A 13,409-nucleotide genomic window follows, 5' to 3' on the forward strand; every position below is an offset into this window, starting at 1 on the left:
GCAAGATGTATATATCCAAAGCCAGGAGACCACCAGGATCATTATAGAACACCTATAGGGATTCTGAAACAGAAATTCTTGACCAGTTGAGGGGTTGTCTACAATATGCCCCCAGGACAATGTTCCATATCATTGTGCTATGTCAAATTGAATACTGCATAACCTCGCATTACAGAGGCTTGTAGTTGGAAAAGTAACCAGCAGTAACAGAGGTTCTCACTAGGCAAGGGGAAAGCAGAAGCAGCAGATGATGAGTCAGCTCAATGCCTTGTAGCAAAAGGTGAGGGATCAGCTCATTGCTCAGCAATTTTGCTGAGCTGTTTAAAAGTTTGCTTTGAGAACTTACACAGAGCCACTCTGGTTAACAGTCTTATATGTATCCTTCAGCACTCTCCCTTTATTCTGAAGTTAAAAACTATTCAAACCATTCTGGTAACTTCTGTATCAATGGCATACTGACAATGCAGACTCAAAATCTATTACACCAAACTGCAGATGAAAATGTCAAATATGATCAAGGTTATTAATTTAAGCATAATTGACTTTCTTCAATTTCTAATGTCTTATTTAAACAAACCATTTCAAAAGGAGTGAGAAATTTAAAGCCAAAAGTTGCCAAGTTATTTATGTTTCAAGCTTCAAATTAAAACTTAGCGGATGTACAATTGTTTTTATGCAATTTGGATATGGGTAAACCATTTTTGTCCACATTGGACAGATGTTGATTAAGATAGTGTTTATGAACTTTTCCTGAAAAATATTTTTATTTCAAGAATTACTGTAATAACTGCAATGATGTATTTTGTAGATCGTAAGAAAGATCTTGTCAAGCTGCAGGCTGGAGAATATGTTGCCCTGGGAAAGGTGGAGTCTGCTTTGAAGAACAGCCCATTAATAGATAATATCTGTGTCTATGCAAGCAGGTAAGAATAATGCAAATTGCACTGCTTTCTGAGTAAAATTTTCAGCATACTAAAATTACTCTTTTCCCCCCCCCCCCCCCGCCATAAATGATCTCAAGAATACAGATATAGAAAATAAATTTAAGCTATTTATGTGGAGGTTAATTTCAGGTGCAGGCAGATGCCAGGTTAAATGTGGAAATCCAAGCGTTGCTGTCCAAAATGTCTCAGCATAATGAGAATTGTATGTCATTGTCTAGCTCACCACTGAAATGCATTGAATGGCATGAAGTTGTTGTTCTTGCACAGTAAGAACAAACTAAACTCCACCAAAAGTTGTCAAGTCACTGCAAGTCTTAAGTACTCTTTTAATGATATGATGAGTATTAATTACTGCGAGTCAACCTCTCTGCCACTGAAATTTCACTATTACAAGCTTGGAGTCTCATTCCTTCAGGTTTTAATTATTGGATTTTTTTAAAATTGCACTTTTCCTTTCTGTCACTTCCTTTTCTGTGTCTCTTCCTACAGTCTTTCTTTCCCAACCTTTATTTTCCTTTCTGTACTTGATTTGACATTGAATTCACCCAATCTGAGACTTCCATTTCAGTGCTTGTGCTGTTCATTTCACAATCTTTCAATCTGCTTGATTAAGGATATATACAGTTGCTTACCCTATTCACTCAGGGCCCAGATGCCCAGTTTCCCTCACTGTGATGTTAACAGCTCTAACTTTCAGCAACCTGCCATGCAAAATTTTAAAAATCAAATTGTGCAAGGGCAGTCTAACTAATGGAAGATGCCATTAGATGCCCTGATGCAGCAAATTATGCGCCAATGGATTTCAGTTTTTTTTTAAAGTTATTGCCTTCCTCAGATGTTTTTTCGAACGCATTCCATTTATACTATGCAATTGGAGAACTAATTATGTTTCTGCCGATGCTGAAAAATATCTTTACACCACACACCCAAGAGAGGTGAAGAATGTTCAGATGTAACTGATGTGAAATTGTATTTTTTGTGCTAAATTTTAATGTAACTTAATTTAAATTAGTTTATTTTAAAGATTTATCAACCCCATCAGGACTAATGGATTTATTTTGTTTTTGCTTTTTCAGTGATCAGTCTTATGTCATCTGTTTTGTGGTGCCCAATCAGAATCAGCTATTGGCTCTCGCTCAACAGAAGGGTATAATAGGAAGCTGGAATGAAATTTGTAACCACCCAGAAATGGAGAAAGAGGTGTTGAGAGAAATTACTGATGCTGCTGCAATAGGTGAGCTTGAATAAAAAACTGATTGCTCCATTGGCAAAGTAATTGTTTAAAGGTCTATGTACAGTTTCAACTGTTATAGTCCTTATAGTTCAAAAGTAGTACATGTAGATTTGGGTCTGCCATTTGTTACGACCAGGTGAGAAAGGTGTCTAGGGGTCCCCCCCCCCCCAGCCTTCACCTGGTCTTACCGTAACAGGGTTTAATTTTAAACACACCATGTTTTTAGCTCCCCCTTGGCGAATCCTTGTTCACTGCTTTCCAATTATAAGGCAAAGAAACCAGCACAAACTGGTTTTCTTAGATTCAAAGAAGAAAGGTTGAAATTTATTAAACTTAAACTCTGATTCAGTTGACGCCTATGGATACATGAAGCACCCACACTAAAATGCATATGCAATACACACATGCAAATAGAGACAGAAAAGAGCAGAAGAAAAATAAAGTGGAAAGGTTTGAGGCAATATCTGAAGAGTTGTTGTTACGGTTCTTCGAGCTCACTGTAGAGTCCTTGATTGTAAGTAGTTCTTGCTTTTTGATGGGGCCCAGTATTATTCTTAAACCTTGTTCACTGTAGAAGACTTTTCTCTGTCAGGGTTCATGTGTCTTCAGTGGATTCAGAGGCTTGTGAGAAAGAAATGAGAGCAGACAGGAGATATCTTCTCAATCCAGGAGCAAACAGTCTTTGAGTTCAAGCTCTCTGTGGCCAGTTCAAAAGAAAACCCTGGAACAGCCAGTTAGTCTTGTGACTAGCTGGTCTAACCAGTCCTAGCCCTTGTGGATTGTATTCTCCTTAGCAGGCCCTGGAATGTGCTTCCTCACCTTCGATGGCTGTTAGTATGTAAAAAAAATTTTTCCAGCCACAGCTGATCTGTTTAAACAAGTCATTTTCTTGCTCCAACAACAGTTAAAAATAAATATTCATGACAAAATTATGTGCCTCATTCTTGGCAGGTGGGGGCCTAGCATGACACATTCCTAACACAGTGGGCTCATGATTTTAGCCATCTTGTCAGGGACTTTTGTCAAACAGAACTTGGATGTTTTCCTACAGGATGTGAGGGAAGAGAAAGTAGGCATATATGATAAAAGCAAAAGGAAATGGCAAAAGCAATGAGGGTAGAAGAAAGTATTGGTAAAGGCAACCAGGTAATAGCAAATGCTCTTTGTCATTAGTTCAAGATGAACCCAAATGTTGAGAGTTTTGAAGTGACAGAAATGATGGGAAATAGTGGGTGAAACTGGCAAAAATGTGAGGGTATTCATTTCAGTTTCATAAGACACGAATGGAGATATGGTATCTTATTCAAATAGTGGCCTTCACACTTGATTTATTTTTTAAAAAGTTACAAAGCACATGCAGTTGCCATTTCTCCCCCCCCCGCCCCCCAGCATTGGGGTGAATTACAGCACGCAGCAGTATTTAATACCAGTTGACATTCAGTTGACCATCTTGCAAAGAAACCACAAGGAAATGGAAAAATGCATACTTTTCTATGATTGAATTTGAGGTACTTTACTCTCTGCCACCTTCTTCTTCGGCCTCTTCATCTTGAGAGACAATGGGTAAGCGCCTGGAGGTGGTCAGTGGTTTGTGAAGCAGCGCCTGGAGTGGCTATAAAGGCCAATTCTAGAGTGACAGACTGTTCCACAGGTGCTGCAGATAAAATTGGTTGTCGGGGCTGTTACACAGTTGGCTCTTTCCTTGCACTTCTGTCTTTTTTCCTGCCAACTGCTAAGTCTCTTCGACTCGCCACGCTTTAGCCCCGCCTTTATGGTTGCCCGCCAGCTCTGGCGATCGCTGGCAACTGACTCCCACGACTCTCTGCCACGATGCAGAAAAGGCCATCAGGTATGAGATTTGTGACCAGGTTTATTGCTACACTGCATTCTCATAGGGGAAAAACAGTATTGAATTGGAGATTTGTACTCCATTAAATATACCTTTCTAATTTTGTTCTGCACCATTCAGAGTTTACTATTACTGTGCATGTTTGACTACTAAATTACAAAATAAACAAAATACTGCTAATGCTGGAAATCTGAAATAAAAACCAAATGCTAGAAATACTCAACAGGTCTGGCAGCATCTGTGGAGAGGGAAACAGAGTTAACATTTCAGGTTTGTGACCTTGTTCCTCTGAGTCGGGGCTGTAGGCCCACTTGATATTTGAGCGTATAATCTGGACTAACATTTCAGTGTGGTATTGATGCTACATTGTCAGCAGTGCCCTCTATTGGATGAAATGTTAAACTGTCAAGAAGAGTATTGTGGTTCACCATGTCCTGGCCAATATCCTTCCCTCAATCTACAAACATACGAATTAGGAGCAGGAGTAGGCCAATTCAACCCCTCGAGCCTGCTCCGCCATTCAGTAAGTTCATGGCTGAACTGATTACTCCACATTTCCACCTACCCCCGATAACCTTCCACCCCCTTGCTTATCAAGAATCTATCTACCTCTGCCTTAAAAATATTCAAAAACTCTGCTTCCACTGCCTTTTAAGGAAGAGAATTCCAAAGACTCATGACCCTCAGAAAAAATTTCTCCTCATCTCCGTCTTAAATGGGCGACCCCTTATTTTTAAACAGTGACCTCTTGTTCGAGATTCTCCCACAAGGAGAAACATCCTTTCCACATCCGCCCTGTCAAGACCCTTCAGGATCTTATATGTTTCAATCAAGTCACCTGTCACTCTTCTAAATTCCAGCGGATATAAGCCTAGCCTGTCCGATCTTTCCTCGTTAAGACAACCCACCCATTCCAGGTATTAGACTAGTAAACCCTCTCTGTATTGCCCCCAATGCATTTATATCCTTCCTTAAATAAGGAGACCAGTACTGTAAGTACTCCAGATGTGGTCTCACCAATGCCCTGCATAGCTGAAGCATTACCTCACTACTTTTGTATTCAATTCCCCTCACAATAAATGATAACATTCTATTAGCGTTCCTAATTACTTGCTGTACCTGCATACTAACCTTTTGTGATTCATGCACTAGGTCACCTAGATCCCTCTGCATCGCAGAGCTCTGCAATCTCGCACCATTTAGATAATATGCTTTTTTATTCTTCCTGCCAAATTGGACAATTTCTCACTTTCCCACATTATACTCCATTTGCCAGGTCTTTCCCACTCACTTAACCTATCTATATCACTTTGTAGCCTCCTTGTGTCCTCTTCACAAGTTACTTTCCTACCTATCTTTGTGTCATCAGCAAATTTAGCAACCATACCTTCAGTCCCTTCATCTAAGTCATTTATATAAATTATAAAAAGTTGAGGCCCCTGTGGAACACCACTCGCTACATCTTGCCAACCAGAAAATGACCGATTTATGCCTGCTGTCTGTTTTCTGTTAGCTAACTAATCTTCTTTGCCAATATGTTACCCCGAGCACCATGAGCTTTTATTTTCAGCAATAACCTTTGCTGTGGCACCTTGTCAAATGCCTATACCACCAAAAACAGATTAGCTGGTCATTTATTTAATATCTTTGTGGACTTTACTGTATAGAAGTTAACTGACGTGTTTGCCTACATAACAAAAGTGACTGCACTTCAGAACTTAATCCATTGGTGCTTTAGGGTGCCCTCTTAATGCAATATAATGCAAGTAATTTCTATGTTTTAAGCTCTAATTGCTGCAAAGCTATAAAATTTGAAATAACTACCTCAAACTGGCATTAATCGCTAATTATGCTGTTAATGGTATTTTATAAAAAGCCCAAGACAAATTGTACCATTCCCCAGCTAACTGGTTCCTGTCCCCAGAATGGTTCACAGGAGCCCGAAACTATAAACTGTGTAACAATGCACTGAGATAACCTCCTCATTGAAATATTCTCACACCTTCTATCTTCAAAGAACAAATGTTTTTTTTCCTGATTTTATTACAAATTTATAGTATGAAAGGTCCATATTATAATGTGCTAATTGGAAGCCAGCCAAGATGCATATCAAACTGAGGAAGGGTTATAAATTGTCATTGAGATAAATCTTATCCATGAGCACAACACTGATGTAAAATAATTAGTATTTGTCTCGCTGTTCCACTGGCTGGAGTATACTGGAGGTGTCTCAGGTCATTTCAAATAACTATGTTTATAAAGAGAAGATTGAAAGATTTTTGTATTTTTCAATCCTTAAAAAAAAAACCCACAACCTCCAAACATTTATTTTCTAAGTGACATATCAGTATGGTTTCTGAGTCATAATTTTCTGTCAGAATAATGGTGAGGCTAATGGCCCTTGCTGTTGTCCATGTACACTGACAGAAACTTCAGGCAAGGAGCAGATTCACGGTTAAATTCAGAAATCCAAAAGTGGCTTTCCACAAGTTAGCTTTGCAGAAATGGCATCTCGCTGTCTGCCTCGCCATAGTAATGCATTGAATGGCATGAATTTGCTGTACTTGTGTGATAGGTATGAAACAAACTCACCACTTAAAGTTTTAAGTCTTGACCATTTCAGTCTAAGTACCCATCTAACAACATGATGAGTGTTAATTACTGGCAATGTACCTCTCTGGCACTGAAAATTAACTATTACAAGCGTGGAGTCTCATTCCTTCAGGTATTAATTGCTAGAGATCTTAGAAAAGTGGTGCTTTCTTCACTCAGAGGGTTGTGAGTCTTTGGAATTCTCTACCCAGAGGGCTGTGGATGCTCAGTCATTGAGTACATTAAGATAAAGATTGATATAGTTTTGGACTCTAATGGAATAAAAGGATATGGGAATCGGGTGGGAAAGTGAGATCGAGTTTCATAAAAATATTCTATTGTAAAATGGTAAATACTGCTTTGAGTCAGATGTAAAAGGATGACAAATTAACATTTTCCGTTTACAATCTGTAAAGGTAGGTAGCTAGTATCTAGTGACCTTGCATACTGTAGCAAGCTATTATAAAACATTGGACAACAGCAATTATGATTTTAGGTGTAATGCAGGAGCAGATGTGGAAGATTTAAGTTATATATTTTTTCTTCTGTGGGCATCATGAGTCTCAAGTATTTTCCTGCCCCCATGTCTTGGAGGTGGGCTGCCAAATGGGAAGATTAATAGTGCTGGGCACCTAACATGAATATTTTTCATCATCCTGACCCTGAGAAATTCAAGGGTCACACCAGTGTTTGGGAGTTCTGCTCCAATACACTTCCAGTGGAAGGCCCACCACAGAGGAAAATCTAGGCCTGAAATTAGTTATGATAAAAGAAATGCTGCTCACACAAAATGATATATGCAGTGGGAATTTATAATACATGTTGGCAGTCATTCTGTTTGCATATATTTCTTCAATATTTGAAATGTAAATGCTACTTGTGCGAATGTGATAGATGTTTATTGATTTTGTTTTCTGATATCAGTCTAAGGCTGTTGCAACACAGTTAAATTTATTCTGTCCATAGTTTGCTTTGAAAGCTATTTAGTCAATGGATGCTTCCAATTGGTATTTTTTGAGGGGATAGTATTGTTGAAAGTTCATAAAGTATAATTGCTTTATCTTGCATATTGCAAATCTGATTTCTGAAAGTTGACTTTTGCAAAAGGAGGAATTTTGTAAGGTCCATGAAAAATGGTGGTCTCTCTTGTCTTTGATTATTAATGACTTATTGATGGGGAATTCTGATCACTTCTTAGCAGTGAGTTCAAAAATGGTGACAGCCTGGGAGCAAGAGTTGTTTGCATCTTGATTGTTAGGAAGTGATGTACGGTGCTAAGCATCATTTTCTTTTAAAGGCACAACTGGAGTATTTAAATGTAAAAACTATATTCTAACTTCACATGAACTGTTGTGAGATTGTGGAATGCACAGCTGGAGTCAACATTTAAGAATGAGTTAAACAAGTGCTTGAAGCAACAAGGATTAAAGGAATACGGGCAAATGGGATTGGGACCACTCATAGAGGATAAATACCAACATGGGCTAGTTGGGTCAAGCAGCTCCTGTTTCTGTATCGTAATACCCATGTTATTCTTAGTAACACAAATGCATTCAAATCTATACCATGCCTTTCCTTATATTTTAATTGTTTGTTTTGTGTTTGTGTTTGCAGCAAGATTGGAGAAGTTCGAAATTCCATTGAAAGTTCGACTAAGTCCTGAGCCCTGGACTCCAGAGACAGGCCTGGTCACTGATGCCTTCAAATTGAAACGGAAGGAGCTCAAGACCCACTACCAAGCAGATATTGAACGAATGTATGGAGGAAAGTAATACTTGCATTCTCCTCCACCCCATTGAATAGGAACGATTTCGAAGCATAATTACAACTGCGACCAAAATGCACAGCAATGTTTTTCAAATCTAAAACCATAGGATTAATTAATCTGAAAGAAAGCATCACAGTATAAAACAAAGTTACCTTGTACCAGAAACTGAATATTGTTTGATTGTAAGGTATTAACATTTATCCAGGTCAGGATTACTAAACCATTTGAAGCAAAAGTAATGTTTCTTTTTGTGTTTATTTATAAATTAAATTTTGTTCAACAAATGGACGAGTAAAACAAATGAATTGTACATAACTACATGATGTCATGAGCCTCTAATACAGTGCTGTTCTCGCATGATTGTGGAAACAGTACAGTTTATTTATTATACATCTGTGCAATGTTTAAATTAGCCATGTTTTGATCTGTGGAGGAATCGATCAAGAGGTTTCAGGAACCTCTGATGAATTTCATTAATGAATGTCTTCTCCAATGGTTCAACAAATTTATCCAGTGACTAGCTGAACCGTAAAGACCAGTGAGGTCCCAGGTTCAATCCCCAGCCCATGATGAGTTAATTGATCTTAAATTGGGAAGGAAAATTCAGCCATGGCTGCAGCCCTGATGGCTATCCAGTAAGCCTGGCTGTAAATGTTCATGTCAGCTGAGGACAATGATGCCCCCATCCTGTTCACACAGCCTGCCTACACTCGCTGTCACGTTCCACATATGGATTGTGGCCACTTAGTTAAGATATCAGGCTGTATCTGGCACTTGTGGAACTATAGCCCTGCTATAGTCAGTGTCTTCAGGTAAGAATGGGGAAAAATGGTCTTGAGAAAAATTTTAATTAGCACTGAGGTATATCACACATTGAAGAAGGTTTATAAATCACATATGTTTAAATCTGTTTTTATCTATTTGTGCATTGTATTTGTTTTATTAGTAGATTGGTGGTAAAGTGTTAATGAAGAAATAAGCAGAAAACTGTATGTGTATGACTGTTGTTGAGTGGTTTCTGAAATGGCTGATCGTTTTGCACCTTAGCCAAGCTTGTGCGTTTGAATGTAACAAAACACAACAATCGAAATGCATTGTGTAGAAATTCAAATTGTCAATTGAGGATGTAAAAAAAAAAATCCATTTTATACAAACCGATTCAAAAAACAGTTGTTACAGTGTGATTGTCATTGATTTGTGAGAAATGTTTGCACCATAGATCAAGCTAATGTTCTCTCCAAGTTGTTAACGAGCTCCATTCTAAAGATCTGTGGGGAAAGAAATGGCCTCCTTTGCATCATCCAGAGTATTCAAAATAGAAATTTATCTTCTGACCTCTACACTCTGTTCTTTGCCTGGACCTTGATTTTGAAATTGGCAAAAGCCAAAGGGATAAATGGGGATAGCTTAGGCAAGCTCGTATGTTATACGAAACAGTGAGAGAAAAGACTTGTTTTTCCTGAGGCTTTCAACTTTATCTTTTGATTGCAGAACTGTGGGGTATTTCAGCTTAAAAATGAACATGCTAAAACATGGACATTATCAATGTACAGTGGTTAATAAAATATCTGGAATGTATTGTACCTTTTGTTTTCCAGAATGCACCATTTTTAGTGCTTTTGACCTGTAAGAACAATTAACCTAATACCAGCTCTAAAACCTCTTTGCAGTTTACTATGGTATAGGCAACTACTTTTACAGTGAGAGCTACATTTTCAGAAAAACAGAACATTGAAATTAATGCACACATTTAAACCCTTCAGCTGCTCGCTGATGGTTGTCCTCTTAGTTCTCAGATCTTGTTTACTGCCAAGAACACTGCTTTCTTAAGTTAATTTTCTACTTCTAGCAATCAGTTATAACTTCATAACTGACTAATATGTTGCACCAAATATACTATTTGTACTTGTAATAGTAAAATAGGTAATATTTGGTATGCATGTAAATTGATTTGTGAAAATAATTTGTGAACGTTTTTAAGCAACAGAAGCAATCATGTTCACAATGATACTTTGAGAGGGGGATGACAGCTTTTGAAAGTGAATCCAGGTTGCTACGTCATGTCCTAAGGGCATTGGTTCAGTAGCTTATGAATGGCAAACACATTGTAAGTTGCTCATTTTCTTGGTGTCTGATTCTGTGGGGATGCATTTGAACTTGTTTGTTTCATGTGAATAATTTGAACATTTGTTATGTTTTGTGCATGGTTACTAGAAGAACTTTCTAAATGTCAGCTTGTGAGAAAGGGGGAAGAAGGGTTAAAATGTATATACACAAAAGGTGCTTACATGTGTGTAAAACTGACTGGATGGTAAAAGTTTGCTCTACTCTGTATTTTGACTACTGTTTATTTTAAGGAATTCTGGTGTGGTGTCTACATTAAATCTTGGTATTTAATGGTCCATTTCTATCTGTAAATACCTGTAAGACTGTAAATTTGGTGAAAGTTTCTTCTCTTTTGAATAGTCAACTGTACAGTAATCTTAACTTACTATTTAATGTAATAAATTTCAAGATAAAAGTCTGGAATTTTCTTTGGTTCATACAGATATTTGCAGGAAGTCTATCGTTTCAAAATGTATTCAATATTTATTTGTATTTGGATATGTTTTCAGTTACAAAATAAAATTGTAATTTGTGATTTCCATTTTTTGTTTAAATATACCCCTGATTTTTGTTAGTGAAATTCTGACTAAATTATGGTGGCATTCTAAACCTGCAAATGCATGAGCATTAAATAGTCTACAATTTAAAATAAATCACCCCTGTTGAGATTTTGTATTTTTAAGAGCTCTTTAGGTTATGTGATATTTCTATAATTCAAATCCCCCAGAATATGCAGTTTTGCCATTGATGCAATGTAGATACAATATATCTATGTATGGAAGAATGGAAGACTAAAAAGAGGACCACTTGATGTACTTCATAATGTATTACTAATGATGCCATGTCCCAAATATTAAAGACTCCCAACAATGCCCTCACATAGTTCCATTACTATCTATGCAAATTAGCAATCGTTTCACTCATATATTTTTACTTCCAGAGTATCCTTCAATATTTTATTTTGGTCCCATCCTCATCCTCTGTTAGATGCTGCCATTTGGCAACATTCTCTGAAGCACAGGATCAGCTTTGACATGTACATTACTGACGCTCTACATTTCTTCGTCTGTCACTTGTCTCAGTGCTGTCAGACTGCTTAAATGACATGCAGCCTTGGATGTCCCTTAACTTCAACATCAGGATGAAGAATTGTCTTTAGCACCTGCCATAAGCTATCTTTCCTTGTCACTGGCATTACGTATTCCATGGTGTAGCAGCTAAGCTGTTTGAAACCAGAAAAGTCCTAGGTTTAAGACCAACTCTGTATTGAGTTAACTGGTCTCTGCTAATGGCACTCAGATGGAAGCAACACTACAGTAGGCCTCTGTACTCCTGGGTCTGGGAAGGTTAATCATGATTCACTCAAGCATTAGATGTTAACCTTGGCTTAGCAGTAGCACTCTTGCCATTGAATCAGAAGGGCATGGGTTGACGTCTCACTGCAGGGATTCATTCACATAATCTCGGCTGCCTTCAGTTCATACCGAGGGAATGCTGCACAGTCAGAGGTGCTTTCAGTATTATTTCATTGGTTTGTGGGATTTTGTATACAAATTGCCTGCCATGTTTCCTTTCATTACAAATGATTTCAAAAAGTACTTCATCAGCTGTAAAACACTATGGGGTGCCCTATGGCCATGAAGGTGCAATCTAAATGTATTTCTTTCTCCCTCCCTGACCTCTGAAGTTGACTATTTTAATGTTCTTTCAGCCAATCTCCACCTGCCAGTAAATTTAGTTCACCCAAAATTCCACTTCCTACATCCTATACAGACCAAGTACTAATCATTCATCATTCCTGCTTACAGTGACTCCTAGTTTCCCAATGCCTCAAATCTAATCATCTTATCTGTGTACTTAAATCCTTCATGACCTCATCTGTATCTCTGACTACAGCCTTATAAGCCTCTGCCTGATCTCACCACTTTTAAACTCAGATCTTCTGTATTCCCCGTCTCCTCCCCATCATTGGCAGTAGTGTCTCCTGGGGCCTAAGTGCTATACTCTGGGACTCTCTCCTTAAATTCTATGCCTCTTCACCTACCTCTCGTAAGGACCCTCCTTAAAATCAAGCTTAGGTTCACACCTCTTTGGCCTCCATGAAGCAGACTGGAACAATTTTCTATGTTAATGGTACTATGTAATTTCAAGTTGTTACCCAGTGATCTTGGTACACGTGCATTTCCAGTTCCTGCAATCAGGTGAGGGCATGATTTAGGGCAGTTGCAATGCTTTCCTCCATTGCCAAAAAGCTCGCTGATATTAGCTATCTTTGGTTACTATGAAGAGTTACTTGGGTGAGATAGCCGAGGCCACTTTGTACCTAACGTCACATCCCACCTAGAAGTCAGCATCTTTGGAAGAGGAAAGGAAATGTTGACTGAAAGAGTAAGGGAGGGAACAAAATTTTCAATTGCTGTGTGCACTTTCTTCAACCAGAACAGCAGAGGTAAGTGTCTACAATGTTTACAATTGTTATATTCATTTTAGCAGTTGAAATGGCTGGAAAGCTGAAAATCTGCTTTCTATATTTTAACCACTACAGCAGCTGGGTGGTGAGAAGAGAAGCAGAGGAAATATTTAACAGAGCTAATGAGAAGTTACAAAATGGAAGGAGGTAGTATTACGACTGAGCTGGGAGGAGTGCACTGTTAATTCAGTCCTACTTCTCCACGGGTCACAGCATATCAATAAATTTTCCCACACTGAACACAACCAATTAGATATTCTATTTATCCCCAGAATAAAGCACACCAACCAGGTTTCTCTAATCAACAAGAAAATTAACTATTTATTACAAAACCAAGTCTTAACCTATAATGAAGTAACTTGATATATGAATTGAGATATTATAGCTCCTTATTTTCCCTTGCGCGCGCACACACACACATATATCCAAAAACTGGTTAACTGGGG

The 13,409-nt window shown here is 38.2% G+C and overlaps 1 protein-coding gene across 2 annotated transcripts in view; it reads left to right on the top strand.

Moving 5' to 3' along the window:
- Window positions 1-10,981, top strand: part of acsl3a (acyl-CoA synthetase long chain family member 3a) — a 127,233-nt gene extending 116,252 nt beyond the window's left edge. The window contains exons 14-16 of one of the 2 annotated variants that reach the window (XM_068042134.1): window positions 809-923; window positions 2,021-2,178; window positions 8,234-10,981. In XM_068042134.1, the coding sequence (XP_067898235.1) occupies window positions 809-923; window positions 2,021-2,178; window positions 8,234-8,391 (431 nt within the window). In that variant the 3' untranslated portion in view covers window positions 8,392-10,981. The remainder of the gene's footprint in view (window positions 1-808; window positions 924-2,020; window positions 2,179-8,233) is intronic. The other variant, XM_068042135.1, reaches the window with a different exon arrangement.
- Window positions 10,982-13,409: the final 2,428 nt, after the last annotated feature.

This window comes from Heterodontus francisci, chromosome 11 (genome assembly GCF_036365525.1).
Source record: "Heterodontus francisci isolate sHetFra1 chromosome 11, sHetFra1.hap1, whole genome shotgun sequence".
Lineage (NCBI taxonomy): Eukaryota > Metazoa > Chordata > Chondrichthyes > Heterodontiformes > Heterodontidae > Heterodontus > Heterodontus francisci.